This window comes from Fringilla coelebs (assembly GCF_963513975.1).
Source record: "Fringilla coelebs genome assembly, chromosome: 3".
NCBI lineage: Eukaryota > Metazoa > Chordata > Aves > Passeriformes > Fringillidae > Fringilla > Fringilla coelebs.
The window spans coordinates 32161207-32188019 of NC_140030.1; the positions used below are offsets into that span (position 1 = coordinate 32161207).

Genomic DNA, 26813 nt, shown 5'->3' on the forward strand with positions numbered 1-26813 from the left:
CATTGATTTCTTTTTAGAGAAACATTTCTCATTGCCTTTTGACTTTTTAAGATGACTCTGTCCTTGTGCACTTAGACCATTAATTTGAAGTAGTCAGCATTAATACTCATTATCACTTTGTTTTCTTAAAATGGTAGTTAAGAAGTGCTCTTCAGCAAGAATGTGTGATCCAGCAGCTCTGGAGTTGCCCATGATAATTACAGGGAGGAGAGGAGTAACCTGATCTTGTAAACATATCCTGGCAGTGTAACTTATTATTATTTTTTAATCTGGGTCATTACCATGTCATATGTATTCTCTGTAGGCACTGGTAGCTTACCAGAGGTCACAGTCTGAAAAGGAAATGAGTATGCATGTGTTTGATTACGGCCTTTTATGACACTGTTGTCAATACCTGCAGCATATGCTGCAAGGCAGCAGTTTCACCATGTCTTAAACCTCTCGCTCCCATCCCCGTCCGTGGCCAGCTCTGGCACTGCAGAGTGGCACCGTCCCTGCTCCGCCTGCCGAGCTGTGCGTGACACCCCAAATGAGGTCAGAGAACAGATCCAACTGGAAGAAGTGGAAAGTTTTCAGGATGGCAGAAAGCAGCGGAAGGGGGGCAGAGGATCTGAGGCCATTGTGGTGGCAGGTTGCTTCTCATTATGAAACCAAGTTACCCAGCCCAGACTCCATGAAGGTCCAACACACCAATTCACTTAAACCCCTGCAGTAGCACAGCCCATCCCCAGGTGTTTACAGATCTGTGCAGAACTGTGTGTCTAAGGGAGGCGGGGATCTGAGTCACCCAGCCTGCCCTACATGAACAGTATGGTGAGCCACAGGAGCATTTTACTGGAACAGAGGATGCATGTGTTACGTGATGGCAACCTCTTCCCAAAAAGCAGATCATTGGCTTGAAAGGTTTATAAATGCCAGGACTGGAAAATTAATGCCAGGAAAAAAAAGCCAGAGAAATTGGAGAGTGCTTTGCTAATGAGCATGGTTGCACCTAGAGCTGGAGTCCTGCCCTGAGAATGGGCTCCGAACTGGATTGGTTGTACCAGAGCTGGCAGCCCTGGCCCATGGCCCACCAGCAGTCACATGCTGGTGGTACAAGGAAGGAGGCAGGTTGAGAGGGAATCAGCTGTTAAACTCAACTAGTATTGTGCTTTTGTTTCTCCTTAAAGTGTTCTTTTCTGAATGTACTGGGATTTGTAATCTTGGATCCTGTTGCATGTATTTTTTTGTTCTTTGAGGCTAAAACAAGGAGAAGGCAGATGACGGTAAAATTGCTAAATGGGGAATTTACTATTTTCTTGGGGGTAGCAAATGTAAATAAAGCTTAGGAAGAGATGCACTGGAAGGGCTTGCACCTAGTGATGCCATTCTGGGCACTGTGGGGCACTGAGGAGTAGGGGGCAGGCACTTCTTAGGGATCATCAGTCATGAGTTTCTGGCAGTCACTGGGAAGGTGTGAGGTGCTGGAGGCTCTTGCTGACACCCCTCCTGCCATCGACTGAGAGACACCTTATGGCTCTGTGCCACTTCTGAAGGGTCATGGAAGGCTTTATGGGCCACCTGCTCTGGTATGCTGTGAATAACCAGAAAGGTATTTTTCCCAGCTAAGTATAAAGGAATAAATGTACTTTGAAAGTAAGGATCAGAATGTTCAAAGTTCAATGCTTCAAGCTAAGGTGGTTTTATTTGGTTGTTTTTTTTTTTAACAGTGAGCACAACTTGCTTGCACAAGTGAGACATGCTCTTGTCTGACTTACACGTGGTTTGTACTGCTGTAGGTTGGTTTGTGAAATACAGCTGAGAGTAGGGATGTCTCCTGTCTGTATCTGGAAGGTATAAAGGAAGGCATGGTTACACATATTGGATTACATGGTAGAAAGAAGATCCTGCTTGAATGGAAAGATATCTTTTTTCACTCATCTAGTTTCTGGGAGAATAGTTAAGATTGCCATTGGATTTCAAGGGTTGCTTCATTACAAAGACGACAAAAAACCCCCTTCAGAATTCCCTAAACCTTGTTTTGCTTCCTAAGATCATTTTATTTTCTCTTAAGATTAATACACACTCCACTCCCTTAGAATAAACTTGTCCTAAGTTAGGATTAATGAAAAAGTCTTCCCTCAAGTATCTGAAGGGTTTTTTCCTTAAAATAATTGTTTAAAAAATTTAAAAATGGGACAATATAGTAAAGAATTTCTTTCAATATTTTCTTATTGATAGATTAGATTATTAGCTTATTTTATGTTTAAAAGACTAGATTTTAATACTTGGAGCTGTGCACATCTAGCTATCATACTTATCTACGTGACAAGTACCTTACTTTGTATAAAGTATTCCAAATGTGATGTACAGCAGTGAATTTTTTTTTTTTAGATAGGTGAAACTATGTTCTTATCTAAAAAAGCCCAACACAAAACCAGTAACTTTCAGATAGGAGACAGCATGAATTCATAAGACAGCATGAATTCTCTGAATTATCTTTTTTTTTGCTTGTTTGTTTTTCCTTTAAATTCATCTTGATTCAGAAGGCTTAGTGGTGAGGACATTGAAAAAAGCCATTCCTCTTCTGGGATAGTTCTAGCATGGCTGACTTTAGCTCAAGAAACGTTAAAGTATCAGAAGTTTTTGGAGAGTCTCACAGAATAGCTGGGAATTGTGTTCATTCTCTGCCATCTTTGTTAGTGATTAATGGGTTTACACATCAGCAGACAAGAACAAGAAGTGAAGTTACATTTTTGTGAAGCTGGTCATATTATTTTAAAACTTTCCCACTGTTTCATGCACAGGGAACTGATCATGTAGAGAAGCGTTGTATTCCAATACATCTTTACCAAACAAAATTTACCTTCACTGTTGACAAACTTGTAGGGAAAATTATGATGACAATATGTAGTTACGGTAATACCGTGAGAGGGAGGAAAGGGTGTGGTGAATCTCTGCCCTACTAAAACTCTGAATAGCAGCAGGCACCTTTCTGAGGTAGGTAAAGACACTGAAGGCTTCCATGGCCCTCACAAACTCTGATAAAGTATATTTTGGAGGAAGTTGGTGTGATGGATGTTCAGATGTTCCAACGTCATCCAGCAGCTTTTTTTCCCTTAGGAAAACATCTTGTACATATTTTTTTGCATTAGATCCTGATAAGGGGATGACAAAATATATTTTATTATGGCTAAAAATTGCATACTTTATGATAACTTGGTAGGGAAGGGATATTGTAGATTTAATGCTTTCCGTCTGGCAGCAATTAGTTCTGCTCTGAGACACTTTTAACTCTTCCCACTTCAAAGAGAGTTGCAATTTGTGGTGGTTAATGATGGTGTAAGCCCCAGGACCTCTCATGCTTGTGCTCAAGCAAATATATGAAACAAGTTGCTGTCTTTCGCCTAAATTTCCCTGTGAGATGTTTCTCATGGGACTACCTTGCTGAGTACAATGTTAAACAAGCAAACATGTTTGTTTATTAAGTTCATTCTATAGATCCAGCTGGTTGCCTTTTCAAATATTAGACCAGACTTCTTGTCTCCATTTCCATGGCGAAAAGGAGCCTGTGCCTGCAGTGGCATGGTGGCTGTCGTGTTTAATTGGTACAACAGGGGTTTTGTTCATTCATCGCTAGCTCAAACAAGCTGTTACTAGAGTAAACAAAAAAAAAATATAATTAAAAATCTCCTTTGTACAATAGGTATTTTTGTGCAGATGCTGCAACGCATGCTTGCTTGGATGTTTTTCCTTCCTTTTTACAGCAATATAAATTATGATTTCTGGAGATGAAAAGAGAAACAAAGATGCTTTTGTTATGAATTTTTCCAGTTGGATGTGAACACTTGATAAATGGTTGTTTTGTATAACTGGAATACAAGGGCTGAAGGAAGGTCTTGTTTTACTTTAGTATTGATTTATTGAAGAAAAAAACCCCAAAACAATAACCAAAGCTACAGTATTTGGTGATGCAGAGAATATTATGTATTGAACATTAATATTTTAAGTAGGAATATTTTAAAACAGCCTATCATAACGACATCACAGTCCTTTGACTGAACTAATGATTTGCATTTTATTCTTTCTTCCTTGCAAAACTGAGGAAATTGTGTGTCATTTATAATGCTGTTACCTTTGCATTACTTTTTTAGTCTTATTTTTTGTATTGCACAGTATGACATGCAATTTTTCACCTGAGAATAAAATATTATTGCATTAAAATATATATTACAGTGAATTCATTTTTATAATGCAGTGTATTAATATAAATGCAGCACCTTTTGTCTGCATCTAGTAACTCAGTAAAATTTCCAATTCTGAAGTATAAAGCTGGTGACTTCATTTGAAATCATGCACAATTACAGTGCACTCACTTGTATGATTGCATGAGATGTCTTTGAACTATATTTCTATTTTATGGAATTCTGACAATGTTAATGTTTCTTATCTAACAGACTTTCCAGGCTGCTATCAACCAAGTGTTTCCTGCAGAAGAGGATAGCAAAAAGGATGTGGAAGATAATTGTAAGTTATGAATTTAAAAATAAATTATGCATTTGAAAAAAATATATGCCATGAAATGAATATTGTTTCCTTACAAGCTTCCTCTTTCTTCCTTGTCATCTTTCTTTGAATTTATGTATGACCTTTGCTTGTCTTTATCAGCACCTGTATTTGTACAGCATTTTCCTGCATTTAAGGAATTTCTCAGATAGCATTCCTCTGGAAGTAGAGGTAATGGAATATAAGTTTTAAGATTACCTTCCCAAAACTGGGGATGGGAATCTGGACCTATCAGGACCACTGAAAATTATAGACCTGAATTGGCTATAGGAGTGCTGGTGGTGAAGGAGTTTTGAAGTGAGTTTTTGTAATAAATGTCGCTGTTGATCTGCAGGGTTTCATTTTATAGTTAGGTGGATGGAAACAGTTGTCAAATCTGGGGAGAGAATATTGAGAAAGCTGAATGAGTGCTGTGATCAGCTTTTACACAACTGTTAAGTATTTTGCTGTTGCTGCACTATATAAGCAAATCACAGAGCCTCTCCTGTCTTGAATACTGATGAAGGCAAGTCTTTTTAACATTTCCTATAGTGTTTACTGCTTGGTAAAAATACTGAAGACTTTGTAAATAGTGGGCAAAAATACCTTCTATTGTTCTTAGTTTTAAATAGAGGCTAAGGGTCTGGTCGAGGTGATGCAACCTCAGTTCCTGTCCTGTAATAGGGTCTAGTATTTACATCCCATGACAGGAAATGCAGCTGTTACAGCTTCTCCAAAAGAACCAAAAAGATGAGATCTGAGTCTTATGCTCTGATTTAGATTGTGCAGTATGGTTAGAACCAAGCTGGTAGCCTTGCTTCAAGCTGCTTATATTTTTGCAACAAGGATGTGGGTTCAAACTTTTCAAAGCTGTTATCTATATTCTCTGTACATGGTGATTGTTAGGGAAATGCACTTAATCTGTGCATCTGTCCCAATGATTTTACTGAGATGTCCTGACACCTCATTCCCTGTCCTGGTCAGGGAATTGAAATCTGGAATGAGATTATGGAAATAATTTAAGATTCCAACAGAATACTATTCAACTAAGTTAGTAAAAGAAAATATCTTGTTTGGCTTTGTGAGAAGATAAAACTTAAAAATCCTTTGTTGAATTATCCCTTCTGTATCAAACATTTTTTTAACTTTCCAATATATTCTAACTTGCTGCTCATAAGTTGCAGTTCATTTGCAGAATGTGTGAATCCCAAATTCAATTTCCTTCTCTGTCAGAGTATTTGTGTTCAGTACCATTGATTTCTAAGAAAAGCAACTATACTGAGTGCTTATAAAACTGTTCTAAAAAATCCTGAAAGGTGGGTATAAGGACAGGATATTGGATAAGACTGTTAAAAAACCCCAGTTCTACAGATGCAGAGCCTTACAATTATTTCATAAAATAATTTTCAGTAAAAACCCTGCTCCGTGGTATGGGCAGGAGAGCCACTGTGAGTAAATTTGGCATTGACGTTTCCTAGTTTTTAGTGCCCCACTTCACTTATGTGAACTACGTGTGTGTGTAAGTAAATATATGGAGAACTAAATGCACATATATACACTGGCTATATTTAGACAAGAGCCATATGAATATTCAGAATTCTCTCTCTCTCCGGTGACTTCCTTTGCCTTTGGATATTGATGCCACTTCTAAAGGATTTATTCTAAAAAGATGCATTTTGAATTTGCTGACATAAGCCTTAGTTTGAATGTCTTGAGGTGGTGGCATTCCCTTGGGGAGCAAACTCCTATTGCACACGGAGTCTGCAGGTATAGCTGGTTTAATTGCAACGAGGGCACTGGGGACACTGAAATCTGGGGTCCTTTGCTTTTGAGATAAGCAACCTAATAAAAAGTTGATGATTAACTGCTTCCTTTAAGATACTGCAAACTCAGAGAGATTCCTACAAAGATATGGTCAAGGGTGTTGATAGACAATTAGTATGCAATAGTTTCTCATCTCAATACTGAGGATCAAAATTTTTTACCATGCTGTCCCCTCCCAGGCACATAGAGGGGCAGATGGAGACCAACTTTCTGTTTCTAGCCCATTTCCTTTTAATGTCTCTTTCTCTAGGAATGACCCCAATAAAAGAGCTGAAGGCAGACCTGCAATTTGTGCTCCCAGTGCCATTTTCTCAGCCATGTGAACTGAGAATGCCTGGGGAGGATGGGTCCTGCTGTGCAGTGTCGGGTGTCTGTGCCTGGCTGCTGCAGCTCCTGGTGACTGGGGGTTGTGGGGGAATGCGTGTCCGCTATGCTGGCAGAGGAGGAACTGTGGGGATGGGGGCCAGCCTGCTGTTTCATGAAGGAATCGCGCACAGCCACAAATTCAAGGCTCTCATGATCCAAAGGGACAGTTTTCCTGGGGTAAAGCTAAAGTGTGCCTTGTGTGTCTCTGCCAGCACAGGAATATGAGTGCAAGGGGTTTTCTGGAGGAAGGTGGCTTCTTCTGAACAAACCAAAGCTACAAGGTCTTTTGAGAAGTGTAAATGATTCCAGATATTTGAAACAAAGATGTATTTAGTCATGGGCTGTTATTCAGCAGAGCTATGCAAGCCAAAGAGAGGCTGCAATTTGCTAGTGAACCTGAGTTTGCTTCAGGCCAGTCTACTGCAGATAAGTAGGGGACAGAGCCACCTCCACTTCTCAGTCCACTGCAGGAGGAAGGGTAAAAGATGCAAAACAGAAACACAGATGTTTTTGAGAAGCTCCCATTTTCCTTTGCCAGTTCAGCAGGAGGAGTGTTGAAAGTGTTGGTTCAGCAGGAGGAGTGTTGAAAGAGATGTTAAGAGCAGCTTACTGAACTTCAGGTATCCTTGCAGGGCAAGGGTGGCTGGGCAGGTTGACTTTAGGTCATACAAACTGGCAGCCCTTTTTGCACATGTAAATAAGAATACTTCTTTGCTGCTGCAGCCCTTGAGAAAGGGTGTCAGTTCAACATAAAACAACTTTGTTAGTCATTATAGGTAAGAGGTGTGTATGTGACCCTTGTGTGAGGTGCAAGATAGTGGTTACTATTACAGAATCACAGAACCAATTAGGTTGGAAAAGACCTCTGAGATCACTGAGTCCAACCTCTGACCTAACACCACCATGTCAACTTGACTGTTGCATGAAGTCCCATGTCCAGTCTTTCCTTAAAAAGTAAAGACATTATTGGTCCAGTGCTTACTCCATCCATAGTAGTTGGATGTATAAAAGTTTTTATACTGTATTACTGTAAGGTTTATCAGTGTGGCAGTATGTCAGTTGTCACTACACAAAATAGTGTTGATATTTGATTTGATTTGAAATCAAATACATTTGATTTGAAGCAGTGAGATAAAATGAATTGAACATATTTGAAAATGGAGGCTGTGTAATGAGTAGTGCCCTCAGTGTTATAGTGGGAACTGAAAATTACCTCAGTAATTAGGGCTGCTGACACTTTTCAATGCTTTGTAGCAGAAAACAAGGACCAGCTTTGCCAGAATGTGAATCTGTACAGTCTGAAGCATTCTCTGGGTGTGACCACTCTGTAACATTTCAGCAGTTACAGAACCACATCAGAATGTTCTGATCTGGAAAGGACCCACAATGATATTGAATCCAGCTCTTCAATGAATATTAGCCTGTATAGGGATCAAACCCACAACACTGGTCTTAGTAGCATTAACTGAGCTAATCTCAGGGTCAGATGTTTTATGTTAAAGAACAAGGGAGAAAAATACAGCTAGGTTTTAGTGTGTTAGCATTTTTTTTCCCCTAACAGTTTCTCTGAGAAGGCCTAGTACTCACAAAATTCAGAATTGAGGCAGGGAAGGGTTAGTGCCTGGTATTGTGATGCTGCTGTTGCTGCCTCCAGATCCAGATTAGATGTTTATATTCATCAATTCAAAAATCACCAGAAGCCAGCTGTTACTCCAAATGTCAGTTGGGTGGCATTACCCTGGGGACACTGTGGCTGAGATTGGAGATGGGAACTGGAAGGAAGGAAATAGTCATTGGTAGGGATTTTAGTAGGCAGCAGTTTTTGTGCTTAGAGGCTGGTGTGAAGGCAGACGTGCTGTGTTTGACAGGCTGGTTAAAGAATCTTATGCTGAGCAGAGCCTGTATTTGAGGCTTCTGCAGCCCAATTCTTTGTTCTGCAGCTTTCTGTAACTCCAAATGTACAGTTAAGGTTTGTGGTTTTTAAAATGTATGTAGAGTCAGTACTCCTGTCTCAAGACAGTGTGAGGAAATGATAGGATTAAACTGTAAACAAAGAGGGGAAGAAAATTTTCCTTAATTCAAGATTTAGTTTTTTGTTTGTACTTAAAATAGTCCTGAGTTCTTAATGATATATGATTGTTTCTTACTTGCAGGTTCCCTGATGTATTTAAATGAAGCCACTCTCCTTCACAATATCAAAGTTCGGTACAGTAAGGACAGAATTTACGTAAGTATTGTGTGTCATGACAACCAGTCTAACAGAGATGTCCTTTCAAAAATTCACCAAGTGTCTCCACTTCTGTTTTTTTTCTCTATAACAGAACTGCTAATGTGGAAAGGTCGAGGTTGTAGGCCTTTTTTTTTGCCTTTTTTTCACTTTTTTTTTCCTTAAATTATACTTTTAGATCAGAATCCCATCTGATTTTTAGCAGGCAGAGCAATAGGCTTTTCTCTACATGACTGTTCATGTGCAACCATAGCACAGCTTTGTATCACAAATGTTCCTACAGGTAACTTATTTCACTGTTAACAAAGATGGTTTTCTTTCTTCATTATTTTTGAACGAAGCAAACAGGTGCCGTCTTTGACACCTCCTAGCTCAGATGTCCATCTTAATCTTTTATATTGCTATCAAATTGCCTAATTGTACTTAATGAATTCTGACTAAATTACATTTTGTCCTTGCCATCTGCCCAGATACTGACAGCTGTGAAACAGAAGATAAGAGTTTTCTTTCTTTCTTAATTTTTCTTTCCTAGTAGAAAGCTGGATAGGGATAATAGGAAACAGTTCTACATAGTTTAAAGTGTCTGTGTTGAAAATAATAAACTTTTCTTTTAGCATATATTATAAAATTAATTTAGCTAAACCCTTTTATATAAGTGTAAAAAGAAAGTATAATCGTTTTCTTCTGTTGCAGTTAATTTACATAGCTTTAAATTTTTTATGGCTCAAGATCAAGCACCATCAAATATAAATAAATAAAAATGGCCATTTGAATGTTGCTTTGGAAAAATAATCCTTAAAGAAACCCAACCAAACAGTAAACCCACCCAAGGAAGTAAAATTCTGAATATGAACTGATCATGGGATGGGATAGTATTTTCATAAAGCAGGATAGTAGTTCATAAAGCCTTTCTTCAGTGTAAACAAGTACTACTATGTTGTTCAGAACACATGTATTTTCTGAAGGAAAAAAAAGGAATTTTTTTTCCCGTTTATAATTTAGCTACATTTCTGTTGTGAACAGTTTTATGCCTTTTTCAAAATCCTGGTTAACAATATTTATTATGTTATTAAAAGGAAAATTAATACTAGTATTTGCAACTCTTGAAGGAAAGTTTTCCTTTGGTGAAATAAGTGCTGAAAATAGAACTATTTAAGAAACGTCATATATTGTGTGATCCAGTCTTCTATTAATGTATTGCACAATAGTTTCCAAATTTCAGTTTTTTAGGGACATTCTCAGCAACAACAAAGCAAATAAGTTATTCAGGCTGAAGGTATACTTCATTTTCTTCAGGTCTTTTCCTGTAAATCTGATTTTTAATTTAATTCTGACCCCTCTTCTTTCCTGTATGTAATCTGGCAATTATAACTAAGCTATAAGAGTTTCTTTCATAAACATAAAAAACCCCACTCTCTTCAGTCTTCCTTGTCCTGTGGAAAGGTAGAAAGCAGCCTTTGTCTGAGATTCTTCTCAAATTCCTTCTCTGTAAGAGAACATTTGCATTCTGTATTTCTCTCTGTGGAAGCAGCTATAGCTAATTTTCTTTTGGTTGAATGCTTTTATTGCCTGGCTTGAATGCATTCCCAGGCAGGATCCTGTCAGTCCTTCCTGCTGAGTTGCTTCCATTAGATATTGAAAAGCTATCCTCCTCACTGAGGACAGTGTGTTATGCTATCCATGAGCATAGTTTATTCGCTTTTGAGCAGGAGGTTTTGGCGTCCCGTCCTTGATCCAGTAATGCAGACAATAGGAAATAATTTAAAAGGAGACTGGGAGAAAGGTCAGATTCAGGACATACTCCACAGCTCGGTGGTTAGGAAATTTTCCCAGCATAATTTCATAGAAATGCTGAGAAGATAATTAAAGGAACCATAAAAATATATCCTGACTTGTGTTTGCACTAGCTGCAGAGGATCATAAATGCAATTGTTATATGGAGGTTATAGTCTGCACTAGTAATAGACAATTGTTGTTAACCACTTGCTTGGATACTGCCTAGTAATTTGCTGTTCATTGTTTTCTTCACAGACCTATGTAGCCAACATTCTTATTGCAGTGAACCCATACTTTGATATACCTAAGTTTTACTCTTCAGATACTATTAAAAAGTACCAGGGTAGATCGCTGGGAACATTGCCTCCACATGTTTTTGCAATTGGTATGTATTGAGCCTGTATTTGTCTCTTAATAAACAAGCACTGAATTCTTCAGAGTTATCTGTAAATTGCCACCTGTAGCACTAATTAACTTATTTTGAACCACTATAAAATAAAACCAAAATTGCAAATCTTCCCATCTTTTTGAAGAACCTGGAAATGAGCAACTGTGACAACTCTCTTAGGGTTATTCTGCACTTCCAGTGTTTTAAGTCTAAGCAATTTAAATATAATTTGCAACCATTAAAATAACCTAAAAAAGAATAAAGAAATTCAAATTTTGTAAGTGAAAAAGGCATAATAATGATTGTCACTGTCTTTCAGTGTAGTAATTTTCTTTGCCTTAAATTATGTTGCCAGAGCACATTCACTGTTTCCTTTTATATGCTTGTGTTACAGACAGAAAGTACATTGTAATGTTATTTATGGCTTAAATCTGCTTTCAGTCACTTTTGAAAATAAAAAATAGTTGGAAACTATAATCAAAGTTTGACATGTTAAAGGCCTTCTCACTGTTTTGTATTTTATTTTCAGGTAAAAAATATAATTAGCTGGAGTTTTAGTACCTGTTGCATAATAAGAGAGATTTTTTCCAAGTTTCCTCAGATGTCACTTGTTGCAAAGACCAATTGAAAGTTTCCCTTTTAAAAATATATAAAATTAACACTGACTACTTTTTACAAATACATTTAATTAAAAAGATTTAGCTCTAGATTGTTGATTTTGTTTTGTTTTACTCTGGATATAATTGAGTAGGCCTTTGTTTCCAAGATTTTGAGTTCTTACATGTCAGTGTTGGAAGAATTACAACTGAAGTATAAATTAAAGGGAAACAGAATTTAATAAACTGTAATTCATTTAATTGTAAAGATTTAGTTTCTATTCCTGAAAATGCTACATTTTAATTTTCTACATTGTAGCTTAACTTTATCCTTGCAATTCTGCTGAGTATTAATTTTTGTCATGTTAACCATATTCTTCTTTTTAAGCTGATAAAGCATTCCGTGACATGAAAGTGCTTAAGATGAGTCAATCCATCATAGTCTCTGGAGAATCAGGAGCTGGCAAGACAGAAAACACTAAATTTGTTTTGAGGTTTGTATGTTTGCACCAAAGTTAGTAAGTGAATCTCTTGTGTTTATGCATTTGGTTGACATAGAGGCAGAGCAAACTAAGGTCATCAGTGGGTTTAAGATACAATTCAGTAAGATATGTATTAGTTTCAATGTGCACTTTATTACAACAAATTGAGCTAAATGCTGACATGATAATGTGCAGAAATAGCTACATACTGACAGAAGCTTTAACTCAATGGTAGTGACATCATGTAGTTATTGTGGTTTATGCTACAGTCATTTTGGTATTGCACATCTGGCATTGTGGTTGATAAAAAACGTAACTAGACATATTAACTGTATCTTGCAAGACACTGGTGGTTTTGCCATAAATATGTATTTCTGTTTTGCCATAAATATTATTTCTGTGTTTTCCCTGAGTTTTTTTTTTTTTTAGTTTGCTTGAGTATCTTTTTAATTTTAACATACTTTACCCTAGTTTACTGAGTAAGACTTTATTTATTTATTTATTTACTGATGTTCATGTACAACCAATACTAAATCAAGTGTACAAAATTACATGGAAAGACATATTGCTGACATATATCAGCTTTGCTTCCATATCTGCATTATCTTTTAATGGCTTTTTATCACTCTGGAACACTGTAACTAGAAAGAATGGCTCCTTTAAATACACCTATGTCATAGGTGGCCTGATGATGCAGGGAAGCACAGTGTGGGAAGTGTAAATATGCTCCCTTGCCCTGCCTTGGACTTGTTTCCCTCTACAAATATTTAATTCCCTTTTCCCTAAAACAATGTATTTTCTAGTATTTTTATACAGTAGAGGAATTATTTTCCACATCCCGTGAAGAATTGTCACAACTGCCTGTCTGTCCTTCATACTGCTCTGTGCTGCCCCTGTGCAACCTTTCATAGATAGCTGCAAGAATTACTGCAAGGTGCTGGTAATGATTTTTTACAAGGGACATCTGACTCTATTCCTGATAAGAGTAACAGAAAAAGAAGCAGGCACTGGAAGAATATCTCACAAGAGATGCTCTTAAAGGAGATTATTCTTCCACTTCTCAGCAAAAGAACAGCTCATTATACAACAGGCAAATATCATTGCTGTTACTTCTCCCCACCACTCTCCACCACAGAGTCCCTGTACAAAACATAACTGAGTTTTAAAAGCTGAAAGATTTTACCCTTGTTTGATTAGAAAGTAAAAGGTGCTAGAACAGCTCTTTTAGTGCTTCTAAAGTTTTTTGGAAAGCCCCATTTTCAAGAGCTGTTTTTAACTTGTCCCAGATTCACCTGTGAATTTCCAGAAAGCATGCCCTGTGAGCAGGGGAAAAAAAAAATTAAAAAAGACTAGGACTTTGGAGCAAGTAGATTGTGGCTTTATTTTCTAATTCTTTCTTCAATTGCTAAATTGAATCCTGCCTTAGTTGTACACTTGTAATTCCTTATCCTTATCATCTCCATGTGGGTTTTTATTAACACTGATAGTTATGAACACAGAAACAGTATGGATGGCAACAGTCTTAAATTCAGGAAATAGACATGAAACCATATGTATTTAATAAGATTATTAATAAATACAGATAATACAGTAATAGTATTGGAAACTGCAATTTCCATATGCAGGTTGAAAAGAAATTTCTAGGAGGCCTTGGAGCATTGAAAAAAATTTGAAATGTGCAAGAATATTTTTGTTTTAACAAAAAAGAAAAGTTAAAAGTTTAAAGTAAAGTTAAAGTTTATTTCAAAGTGCATAGCTATTTGAAACTTCAAGTCAGAATGCCTTCCCTATAGTAATTACTTAGTATTTGTGCACAGCCATGTTAAACCCTGCTTAAGTGAGGAAACCTGACATGAGATGAATGATACTGATATTTTTATCTTACTTTACAGGTATTTGACAGAATCATATGGCAGTGGCCAAGATATTGATGATAGAATTGTAGAAGGTATTGAAGTTTCTTTCATTTAACTAAGGGTTCCAACTTTTTTTTTTTCCCCAGAAATGTGACTCAACAGCAAGTGAAAAAAAGTACCATAGAAATACTATCAGATTTTCTAGAGCATAATTTACAGGTAGTTGATCTTGATCCTAGGTTTTGAAACATTTTTTATTTGTAATTCACTTTATTTTCATTTATTGTAGTATCATGCTGTCATTATCTAGGAAATGTTTATGTGTGTGTTTGAATTGAGCTTTACACATGTAACGTACTTGAGGTGGTACCCAAAATGGAATTTTAAACTGCCTAAAATCTGCAAGGATAAGATTTTTTTTTCATTATCTGTTAGTACCAGGAAAATATAATTCCTTCTCCTCACTATCAAGTTCTCAGAGTCAAATAAAGTAGGGAAGTTCTTTCAAATTATGATTCTGGATCATATTTCTGTTATAACATTTTTTTGTCAGAAATCACATAATTCAGAACAGTACTTTGACTGTATTTATCTTTACTGTAGAGTCCCAAACAAGGTGAAGAGAGACTGTGTTGATCCTTCTCATTGAGCCTCTTGAATGTTGGATGTACTTCCTAATTAAACAGAAAATAGCTTTTTGATAAAATAGAAATACCTGAAGAGAAAACAACCTTCAGGCAACCTAATAATTCCTCATACAACAGTTTTAGCCCTCTATGGCATAGCATAAATTTATTTTGAAATTTCTTGACTCTGTGTCTTTTTCTTAAAAAAATAATTTACTTTTGCTTTAAATTTTCCTGCTTTCAAATTTGAATCACTTATTCAAGACAAGTACTTCAGGCTTTAATCTCTTGTTGCTGTAGGTCTGCTTAAACCAGTTCCTTAGTGAAATCCTGGGTGCTAAAGGAACTCAGAAAGTGGGCAAGAGTTGGATAATGCCTGATGCAAATTAATTGGTACTTGTAGGTATTCCTCAAAGAGTTTGGGCTTTTTAATTTAGAACAGTATCTGATGCATGAATTCTAAAGGTTTTTAGGCATAATTTTAATATGCTTGTGGCATATGTATTACTAGAGGAACCTTCAGCCTAGCTGAAAGACTTTGTGCAATTTGGTTTTGTTCATAATCTTTTCTTTAAAACTTCATATTACATAAAATGCCTGAATAGTTATCAAAGATCTTGTTAGATTTGCATTTTTATGAACTTTAATTGTTAAAAAAATGAAAATACAGTCAAGCAAAAAAAGGTTAATTCTCATGTCCTATTACATGATGCATTATCACCCATATTTTATCCAAGAATTGATGTCATTCCTTAATTCTTTAATTTTTGTAGGAGCAGATATTTAAATGGTTGTCAGTGGAGTTTTAAATCTGAGTTTCTGCTCATTTAGTTTCCAGTGCTTATTTTTAACTAGAAGCCTTAAAATATCTTGCTGATATTTTTAGTAGTTTATTGTTAATGTGATTTAGTAAACTATTTTTCTTTGATCTTCAAAGATACTCTTTCAGAGGCCTTCTATTTATTAATTTATTTATTAATAATTAATAAGCAGTTTCAAACTGTTTAAACTGTGCATGATATTTGTATGAGTGTGTATATATATATGAATATGAGAATTAGATTGCTTGCTGCCACTCTTTCTGTATGGGCTTTAACATGCTGAAAAGCAGCAGCCAGTAAAAAGTAAAATCAGTCAGTCACTTAATTGACCTAATTTGAAAGGACAGTGTTAAGTGGTTTTTGAAATCAACACACTTTTCTAATATTTTATTTATTAATTTCCAAGTCAATCTAATACATTGCATGCATGACATTTAAGTGGCATTTTCGTCGGTGGAATAAGTGGGTAGTTTTGATTTCATAAATAATAAATAATTGGGAAGCGTCAAATTCTGTGCTGTCTCATGTCATTTATGTATCAGTTATTTACCTAGTTCCTATAGAACAACATCACTGAATAACATTTGGTATTTGACTCTGAATTTCTTGCAGTATTGATTCAAGTACATTGCAGTGTTATGAGACACTTAAGTACTTAATTTTATGTTCTACCACAATATATCCAGTATAATTTGCAAAATATATTATTCCTTATAGGTAATATTTTTCCTTTGATTTTCAAACCTTATTCCAAATAAGTTCCCCGATTAATTATATTTGTTCTCTCTTTCTATTTGGTAGTTTTCTGATTGAATTTTAACACTACAAAAATTTAATTTTTTTAAACAGCAAATCCCCTATTAGAAGCTTTTGGAAATGCAAAGACTGTTCGCAACAACAACAGCAGTCGTTTTGGGAAATTTGTTGAAATTCACTTCAATGAAAAGGTACTGGAATTTTATTTCAGATAACCAGTGATTAATTTTTTGCCATATAATGGAAACACTAGACTGGCAGGAGACTGAACAGACTTACTAGTCTTGCAGCAAATAGCCACTGTCCTACTTTACAGATTCGATTTGTACTGTGTCACCTTGAAAGAAAAACCAGAGCCACACTGTACTGTCTCATTACTGAAAGGCAGTGGTAACTCAATAGGAAAATTGCTCCCACAAACCTAAGATTAAAAATGGGTCCCTTCATTGCATATGTGAGCCTTCTCATATGAAGACTAACTTGCTGCTAGGTCTTCATCCATTCCTTTAATGCTCAAGTAAGTGTAATTTGTGTATTAGACATAAATGTATTTCAACTTCAAACTTTTTTTATGCATTTGTATGACATTTTGGGACCTTACATAGTAATCTGTGTGTCGCAGAAGTCAAGGAATTGGTTTTTGGATAAAAATACTATTCAACTGTGTATCTTAAGAAAAATTTTCTTTGCTCAGGTGTCATATGTAGTTGCAAAATTTTACATACTGAGCAAAATTTTCTTTGCTCAGTATGTAGTTGGGATATGTATACACATGTTCCACAATAAAGGATGGCTGTATGGTTGGCCAGTATGTCCAAGTTGAAGACTCCTGTTGATGTTCTCTGGAGATTACATACATTCTTCCTCACGTTTCTGACTGAGGAAAGACAAACTGCAAGAATTTGTTTCTTTTCCTGCAGACTTAAAGCTCATTTGTCTGGTCTTGAGCTTGCAGTCTTTTCCTAAGTTTTCATCACTCGCTTTGTAATTTAACTTCAGAGCTTTTGTTAATAGTTTACCTAGTAAATAAAATTTCTTTGTGGGGAGAGGGACTACCCATCAACACTTACATGGTGTTTCAGTTGAATTACTTCAGCTGAAGCAAATAGCCCTCTGAGTATCTTCAGAAACTGCTTCAAAGCTTGTTTCAGCTTTCCACTGTAAGATCAGCCTGTTTACTTGAGACCCTTTTTTACAAGGCATCACATCTCACTTTGTGGTCACCTTTTTAAATCTGGTTTCTCAAAATGACATGAGTACAGACTGAGAGCTTCTGAATAAGGGAACGACTGCAAAACTGCAATCAAATTCGTCAGTCCATTAATCCTTCTTAGTTCCTGTAATGGCCATTAAGTTCAGGAATTTCCTTGCTATTAATATTTCTCTAGGCACAGGGAATTTTATCGTAGGCCAGATAAGAAATAGCTCTCAAAAATGTGTCAGAATTCCTTCTCAATAAAGAAGTGCAAGTGTTGGAAATAAAATGTTGTGTCATAATTAATTTGCCTAAGATGTTGTCCAAATATGTACTCTATAATTTTAACCCTTCCTTTTATTTTACAAGAATCTCAGTGAAATGCAGCTAAAGAAGGTTGTAATAGCACTGTCATACAGAAAGTGTAAGGATGGCTGTAGCAATGATCTTTGCAGTAACTCCTGAGTTTCTGCTACAAATTTCTGCTTTTTGGGGTGAAGAAGACCTTTCTTTTAAGAAGAGTGTATGTATATACAACACATGAGCTGGGGAGAGAAGTAATGGTAGAGGCAATGTTTTTTTTCTAGGCTTAATATGTATTAGGTATAGATCGCTTTTAATATTTTTTGGAGGAGTTTCTATTGAGTGAGTCATGATCAGGCAAAAGTAAATTACAAACCTGAATCTTAAATAATTCAACAAATATTCAGATAATCAGAAAAATATTTCTTCTTCCTAGAACTCGGTGGTTGGTGGATTTGTGTCACACTACCTTCTGGAGAAATCTAGGATCTGTGTGCAAGGCAAAGAAGAGAGGAATTATCATATCTTTTACAGGCTTTGTGCTGGTGCTCCAGAAGACATTAGGGAAAAGCTATATTTAAGCTCTCCTGACAACTTTAGGGTGAGTAGCAGAGTCAGCATTTGTAAAGTCATATCGTCATATATGGACTTTTCATACAGAACCATACTAAAATCTCTATTTATTATCTTTGACAGACTCATTACTATTAAAAAACCTAGATTTTCTTTTTGCAAGTCCATCTGATCTTGGAATAAAGCTACCTGACATTTTTCTTTACTGGAAGAATTCCTATGCTTTTTCTCTGTCTTAAAATTGAGGAATCTGGTTTTTCAGAAAATGTACTGTTGCATACCCAGCTGTTAGTAATGTTGTTATGGGGCTGTTCTAGAGATGTAAAGTGTGAATTTCTTCAGTTCAAATCAAATCTCCTGGTAAACACCAGTCAGTTCTTTGCTTGTGTTCTGTCATTTGTTTCCATCTCTCCCCATTTCTTCCCTTATATTTGGCTCGGAACACTACAGAAGCAGAATTTTGTGTATTCCTAAAATACGCAGACCAAAGCTCTTGGGTTTTGAAGGGTTTTGTAATACAACAATGTGGAATTACAAGGACATAAGTTAAATGACTGTCATCTCTTTAGACTTCCTTGAGTTTAAACGAGATGAGAAGCACTGCAAACAAAGAATTAAGTTATTGCGCTGACCGTTTTCTTTGTTGGTTGATCTTCCTACTTGTTCTAAATAAAACTTGAACTGTGCTTATCTGCTGCTTTCCCTTTTGTACTCAGTTCCATCAAAATTCAGCAGAGGGTTAGAAGCTTTAAATATACAGATGTCCTGCCAGTTTTGCAAAGTGGGGGTTGCACAGGCAAGACCTGAATCAGTGCGCTCGCTGTGGGGAAGGTGGGGTACCCTGCTCACCAAACAGGCAGCTGCTGCCCCTTGGCTTGGCCAAGTCAGTCTCTCCTTATGGATGAGCCAGGAAATGGATACAGCGCTGCACTTCCACATTGTGTACATTGTACATTTGTACTGTGGTATCACGGTGATCGTGCTCTCTAAAAGCCATGCCAGTATTCTAAGACAAGTTTCCTTACTTTCTCAAGGCATTCTCTAGGCATTCATAGACCTTACATTATTTCTTTAAATATTTAGTTTGTATATTTTTATATTTTTTCTATTTGTACTCACCTGTGTGATGGAAACTTGTTCTGATGCTTATCAGGAAAGAACTGCTTCCATTCCCTAGAAGGAAAGTTTTTCTTTTGAAACATTCAACAAATACAATACTTAAGAACACCCAACACCATTTATATTTGTAAAATGTGGAGCAAGTTTTCAAAATTTTCTTCTTTACTCTGCAGTTACTCTGTGCAGTATTCTTGTAAGATTTAAAGCTAAAATGTTGAACAGATTTTCAAGTACATGTTTTTATTGTGCAGCCACTTTTCCATTAAAATTTATTTCTTAAGTCAATAGATTTTATTTCTAGAATATGCTGCCTACCCACTCTTGGGGATTTTTTTAAAATCAAGAATTCTGCCTATGAGAGAACCCAAGTGGTAGATGACAGGGTCAGACTTAAAACCTTCTTAAAATCAGGCTGATGCAGGACAGTACTTAACAGCCTGAGTTCTTTTACAGAGGACATTTTCTTGCATATTTCATGTATAAAAACTTTGTAGTCACACCAGCCTTATCATACTGTGACCTTTTTTTGGACTTCTACTAAAACTATAGCAGGCACTTCAATTTCCATTAAGGATTTTATTGCTTTACCATAAGTTAGTATTTGAATTCTGAGTTTCTTGCACGTGAAAGGTCCACTCTGCATGTTAAATTATAAAAGTTTAATGCAGCTTTTATCTCTCTCTTGAAGTAGATTATCTTTAATTAAAAATCAAACAAACAAAACCTCGGGATATTTTTCATCTTTGTAAGCTTGTAAATGAATTTAAATAGTCTTAAAATTTATTACCCATATTGCACTAAATTTTCATCAAGTACCATTTTATGGGACATTTTTAGAAAAACAAAATTGTAAAAGATAATTTTCCTCCTAAATTTGCATTTCTTTTGTCAAGATGATTTTTGTGTTCTTTGTTCTTATTCACTGTTTCAGTTTTCATCATCAAATGGTTCTGAATAAGCACACTTGTGTCATTTTTTTTTGTTACCATGCTTTGTTCACTGCATATCTGGCTCAGAATTCATAGAAATGCCATCTTTCAAGCTTTAGATTGTGGTATTACACAAGGCAAAGTTTGATTGATCAGGATTTTCCAATCAGTACTATTTTTTTTACAATAAAGATATTAATAAAAAACCTCAAACTCTAAAATTGGTTATTTAGAAAAGCTCATTTCTTAAGTCACAGTTTTGCCTTGGCTCTATTGTGCCCCTTGTCTTGAGTCTTATGGCTTATCAAGTCAAAATCCAAATTAGGGCCAGCCTGAGTTCTAAGACTCAAGCCTGGTTTCTTAAAAGTACACTTTGTTGGAAGTAGGACCATCTCAAATTTATGGTGGACTTTTTTTTTGTTTGTTTTTGGGGTTTTTTTGTGTTTTTTGTGTTTTTTTTTTTTTTTTGTTGTTGTTGTTGTTGTTCTTGTTTTTGTTTGTCTTTTGTTTATTTGTTCTTTTCTTTTTGGTTTGTTTTTTTTTTTCTCTTTTTCAAAGAAGCAGAACTTTATTAAAAGATAAAGGATAACTTAATTCTCATTACTCCTTGGCCTTGTTTCCCTTTGACTTAAGTGATCCCTTGGAATCTCCTCCCCATCCATTTGGTCATCCTGGCATAGGGACACATTGCTCTGGGCATGTGAACCAAGACAATGCACCTGCCTGACCTGTCCTCTGGATTGCAGCAGCACTGATGTCCATTACATCTACATTAGCTCATCCTTCCCCTGCAGGCTCCCTGGGGAAGTGAGAATTTACTTGGCCAAGGATTATGCAAATAGCCCTGCAGTTCTGCAGGTTTCTTACACACCCATTCTCCAGCACAATCCACATGAAAGCCTGCAGTCCCGGGAGCTCATGCTTTAGGTTGCCCTGCAGAAGTTTTCAGAAATTCAAGGTTATGAGGAAACCCCATGCTGAACCTTGTAGGTCTTGATGCCTTGGGCTGAATCACGTGGCTGTGAAAGTAAAGCTGCACAGTAAATCTGTACCTGCAGTAATTCTGTACCTGGAGAACAGTAGATGGGGATGAGAAGCTGAACCTTTTTCTCATCTAAATTTCAGGAAGAGAAGTGAAATTACTTATGTTTGGGTCATTGAAGTTACAATGGTGCATTGTACTTCACTAAAAAAAAAAGTCAAGCAAACCATACAAACAAAACCCCAAGTACAATGGTATTTAGTTGTACTGTATGATAACCTGAAACTGTGTATTTGTGTTCTTTTAAAAATATAATTTCTCCCTGTTTTAATATATAAATTTACTCAAGGTTTTAGCTTTCAAATGAAAGCCATTATCTTGTGATTAAATGTCTTTTAGGTAGGTTATCATTTAATACCATGCTGGTTCACATTCTCAACCTGTCAGATAAGTTTCCACGCTCTCTTTTTGAAAAATATGACCTTTTTCACTTTGCATCCCCAGCTTCTAGGATTGTGTTACTAATGCTGTAATACAGGGATATATTGTGTTTAAAATACACTGTGATTTGCATTATTGGCTGATAAAGAAAACTTCTGTACTTTGTTAAACACTAAGCCAGCTTTCAACAGTTGTCACTTTTTTTTAATATTAAATTTGTCACCAAGTTTTCTTCTGCTGTTAGGAATGCTTTGAAGAATATTTTGAGGTTTTGGAATTTTGCATGTAAATTTTAATCAGGGAGTAGAATTGTCTGTGTTCACCTCTTAGAAAACATCTTTGCTCAATCAAAGAGTAAAGAATCAGTTCACTTCCTTCAGACAAAGGGCTCTGTCCAAGCTTTTGGACAGAGTTCTTACATTCAGATGAACAAATCAGAAAGGAAAAGCTGGTGATCCCATTTTGCTGAAAGCAACAGTAATTATTTAAATCTAAATTCAGTCTGATTTACTGAACAGTAAATCTGAGATTACTATACAACATAAGGTGGGTATCAGAACCCAGGTCCAAAATAAGGCTTCTACTTAGACCATGCTATAAGCTTTAAATATTCTTCAGGCTTTTTAATACACTATGTCTCCTACTACCTATAGAAATATTTGGTGAGGAAAAATTAGTAGTTTCATATTACACGTATGCCAGAAAAGTAATTATTTTTGTTCCTAATTTTGGTTGTCTTTTCTGTAATCCTGGACTCCTTGAATAGGTTTAATAGAATCAAAAAGGAAGAAAATATTGTGTGGCTTAATGAATATCCCATTGTGTCAAAAAGTGTTTTAATTGTCAAAATCAAGAAACTTTCAATAGAAGTTTGGTACTGTTGCAGTTCTTTAATTTTGTAAGTGTATAAATAAATACACTTTCAAGGAATGCATTATGAGGACTTATGTTGTTTGTATCAAATGGTTAAATCAAGCCATGTAGGGCAAGCCTTAAATAAAAGCATATGTTTTCCTTACTTCTATCTTTACTATGCATTTCCACTTTTTTATTGTTACAGTATTTAAATCGAGGCTGTACCAGATTCTTCGCTAACAAAGAAACAGACAAGCAGATTTTGCAAAATCGCAAGAGTCCTGAGGTATGTTTCTATCTTTAGTTAGTTTATATTGTTAAGTAATGGAGATAGAGTTGAAAGTGATTACAGTTTTATAGTGTGGAATGAAATGTTCATTTTACACATCTTTTTAGGTCTAAGAGGGTACTCTCAAAGATGCTGTATTCAGAACTCTGCTTTGGAGTTCAGTCCTAGAAATACATTTTAACATGCATCATAAAATCCCAAATGGAACAGTGTATATAAAATGGTTTCCTCTTTCTTATAATAACATAGCATTTAATGATGCAGCTTGTCTTCTGTGGAAAACAAAAATCTACCACTTTTGTAATTTTTCTTTTTTAAAATCTTAACTACTGGTACAAATAGGTCAAAAGTAATGTTTTCTTTCTGGAGCAATTTTTACTACCTGGAGTTTTGATTTATAGAACAGTCCAAACTGTTCTATAAATCAATAGTGCAACCTCACTTCTAGCCATGACTATATTCTCCTCCTCAGTGCTCTTTAAAGGTTTTTGTTTTCCCCTTACTATTAACTGCTAGTTATGCCAGAGCATGGAATTTCCTGGAACAAAATCTGAAGCTTCAAAGCATTTATACCTTCTTGCTCCATCTTGGTTTACATTTTTTAGAGCTGGAATTACCAGAATTTGTAGCAGTTAAACCTTTGAGCTGTTCACATGACAAGACTAAAGAATTTGTTCTGAATTAATAGTATATATGAATTGGAAGTTATTAAAACACTTAATTAAACTTCTACTCTGTTCTCTAATAAAATTTTAATCTACTCAAAAGTATGAAATTCACATTTGTGTAGCTGGAAGGTATTTCAAATATTAATCAAATCCATATTTGTGATTCAGTAGCAGGGTAAGCTACATATATATCTGACAAAAATAACTTAAGAGCCCCATTCCACCAAGTGGGCATGCCATCTCTTTCATAATGTGGTCTTGAAGCTCGTGCTCAACTACCAGAGACTGTATAGATAGTTCCTTTCCTCAAGTGAACATTGTCAAGTCTGCCCCTGGATTTCTAGTGGTTGTATTATTGTAACACTGAGCATGTAGTCCTGACTTCTGTTGTTAATTGTAGGCTATTTTTTATAATCAAGGATGGTGGAGAATCAGATACAAAAATACTTATTTGACATCACTCTGAGGCAGAAGGCTGGTAGATACTTCATTCTTGTCAAGCATATAGGCTAACATTGGGGAATTTTGCCTCAGTTTACCCAATTTGCCTTTCATGAAGAATTGTAGTGAGTAGGCATAGAGTATCAACATTCACTTATTTTTTCTTCTGGAAGATGAACCTGTGCAATTTTCTGTTATTGATGGGATTTACAGGTGGGTGTTGTCATAAAACTTGCCCTCTGATGGACTTGAAACAAGAAAAGACTTGATTTGAAATAAGTGTTTGTCTAAAGTAAAACATACTCAGAGAATAGTTCTGAAAATATATATAAGACATGAAATAGCAGAACATATGATACCACGATAGTTAAATGTAACTGCCATATTCATTTGAAGGCTTATTAAAGGATCAAAGTTAAATGATATTTAAACCTACTATAGCTGTTTAAACAGGAAATATATTGCCTTGTTCAGGTTTTTAAATTGAAAGTTTAGTATGTGCTGTCATGTTGTAAAAAATATTAAGATTTTTTTTAAAATAAAAGTATCTGGAATAGACAATTAATACTTCAATTATTTTTGTGTTTTCCTTATCAGGAAGATGAGGTGATCATTTTACATAACTAACATGTAGATTAATGTTATTGATGTGCCTACATGTTGTGTGAAGTGAATTTTTCAGATGCATGTGGTGTTTTGTTTTGATAAAAATCATGTTAGCTTATTTGACAGTAACAAGGCTTTTATTTAGTTAATTATTCTTTTTAACTGAAAACCTTTAAAAACAAGTATAAAAACCTAGTTCAGCCTGTGCATGTTCATGTAGTTTCTGGATTGCATGCAGATGTGTTATTTTCTACTATTTAAACTGGTTTATAGCTAAAATAGCTTTCAATGAATTTAAATTAGAAAAATCGGCAAAATATTAAATTAGTATTTCAGAACATAGCTAGTATTCTTCTAAGCCATAGACCACTGCAAACAACTTTTCTGTTTCTTAATTACCAGCAAAAGTTAATTGGTATATTTTTCTAAATAAGCCTGTTTATAATAGAGATAACTCTCCTGGTTCTGATTTGTCCTGTACTCCTGTCCTTCTGTCATCCAACAGCAAGGACCTCCATCTTCTTTCAGCTGCTTGGGGCTAGAAGGATTCCTTTGTATTAAATGCTCCAATCGCTTCCTTAGCCAAAGTCTTCCTTCCCCCTGCTCACTATCTCATATTCCCCTGTCCTCAGCAGTCACATTCTCTCCAGCCTCTGCTTTCCGAAGATAGTTTGAAGTTTGCTGTGAAATTTAAGTTTGAAGATCATGCTTTCAAGTATCAACAATTTAAAATAAATTAAGGTTCTTGTGAAGCCTATATCGTATGAAGAACTCGAATCTACTTAGTTTGGCATGCTTTTGTATGCTTTTTGTTATGACTTATTCTTGACTGGAAATATTTGCTTACATTTACTTTAAAGCATTTACATAGAATTTTTGGTTTTTTTGGTTTTATAGTATCTTAAAGAAGGTTCCTTGAAGGATCCACTGTTAGATGATCATGGAGATTTCAACAGAATGTGCACAGCCATGAAAAAGATTGGACTGGATGATGAAGAAAAACTTGATCTTTTTAGAGTAGTGGCTGGTGTCCTTCACCTTGGAAATATCGATTTTGAGGAAGCTGGGAGTACTTCAGGTTAGATGAAATAGAAATTGTTTTTTGTAAAAATACTGAAAATGCCTCTTGATTAGAGACATTCCCTTTGTATGTGAATTACTGCTTTTGAAAGCTTCTTTGTGTTCATGGGTAATTCCATCTTAATTCACCCCATTTTGAAGTCAAGTTTACCTGGTTGTTTGAAGTTGTACTTCTTTACCATGCTCTGAAAGCAAATAGGGTTGCACTGAAATTGTTCAAGAACCTATTCAGTGAAAAGTTTAATACTAAGAAAAGAGCTATTTTGTATTTTAATGGTAGCTTTAAAGTCCAACTTCTCTCTAATATCACAAAAAGATCTTGACATTAGAAATTAGCAACTCCATCTGTAGGGAAAGGCATTATGTCCTTTGGCTTCCAAAAATAACATCATGTTAGTATTTTGAGAGATGAAAAAAAAAGTTGCAGCAAAAATTTAGGTAAATATAACTTCCTAATTTTAAGACGTTGCTCACAAGATGAAGCAGTACAAGTGCAGTTGGGACTTAATTGCAGAATGAGCATGAAGGTTGATGAAGGAGAACTAATGATTTGGGAATTGTCCTTATTACCTTACTACTGAAATCAGCCGCTCTAAATTGAGAACTGCTGTCCATATATTCCTGAAGGACTGATTCCTCTGGGTCTGGATGTACTACAAATACAACTATAGTAGAAAACATAAGTATGTAGGTCTACCTTGAGTTGCAAGACAGAGTGAAATTGGTTCTCCCTGGTCCTACTTCAAGTATGTATAGCTGTTGGTGGAGTTGTTTGGAAGACCAGACCAAAGAACATTTTAAAGTGTTCTGAGTGATGAATTAAATGAGTGCTAATCTTACAGTTTCACTGACCCCACGTACTGAATCAGCACAGTACTGTACAAAACATTCTGTTCAGAACAGATCATGGGTGGGCTCTAGTCCCATGTCAAATCAGGGCCAGAGCTGAATTCAAACTGGGTAGCTTAGGGTTGGCAGAGAGGTGGGTTGTTTTGGTTTTTTTTTCCCCCCCTCTCTCTACTCTGGATCAAATGAGAACCTCCCCAGTGTCAGTTCATGCTGTTGCCATCTTCATGAAGATGACAGAAAT

General features: G+C 35.8%; 1 protein-coding gene across 6 annotated transcripts in view; it reads left to right on the forward strand.

The window, feature by feature from the left end:
• Positions 1–26813, forward strand: part of MYO6 (myosin VI) — a 101438-nt gene that overhangs the window by 31050 nt on the left and 43575 nt on the right. For all 6 annotated transcript variants that reach the window (XR_014616087.1, XM_084203727.1, XM_084203728.1 and 3 more), the window contains exons 3-11: positions 4437–4506; positions 8868–8941; positions 10973–11102; positions 12090–12195; positions 14076–14131; positions 16336–16433; positions 18177–18341; positions 22845–22925; positions 25541–25721. Coding sequence is in view for 5 of the 6 variants with exons in the window: in XM_084203727.1 (XP_084059853.1) it covers positions 4437–4506; positions 8868–8941; positions 10973–11102; positions 12090–12195; positions 14076–14131; positions 16336–16433; positions 18177–18341; positions 22845–22925; positions 25541–25721 (961 nt within the window). In the remaining variant the exon portion in view is untranslated. The remainder of the gene's footprint in view (positions 1–4436; positions 4507–8867; positions 8942–10972; positions 11103–12089; positions 12196–14075; positions 14132–16335; positions 16434–18176; positions 18342–22844; positions 22926–25540; positions 25722–26813) is intronic.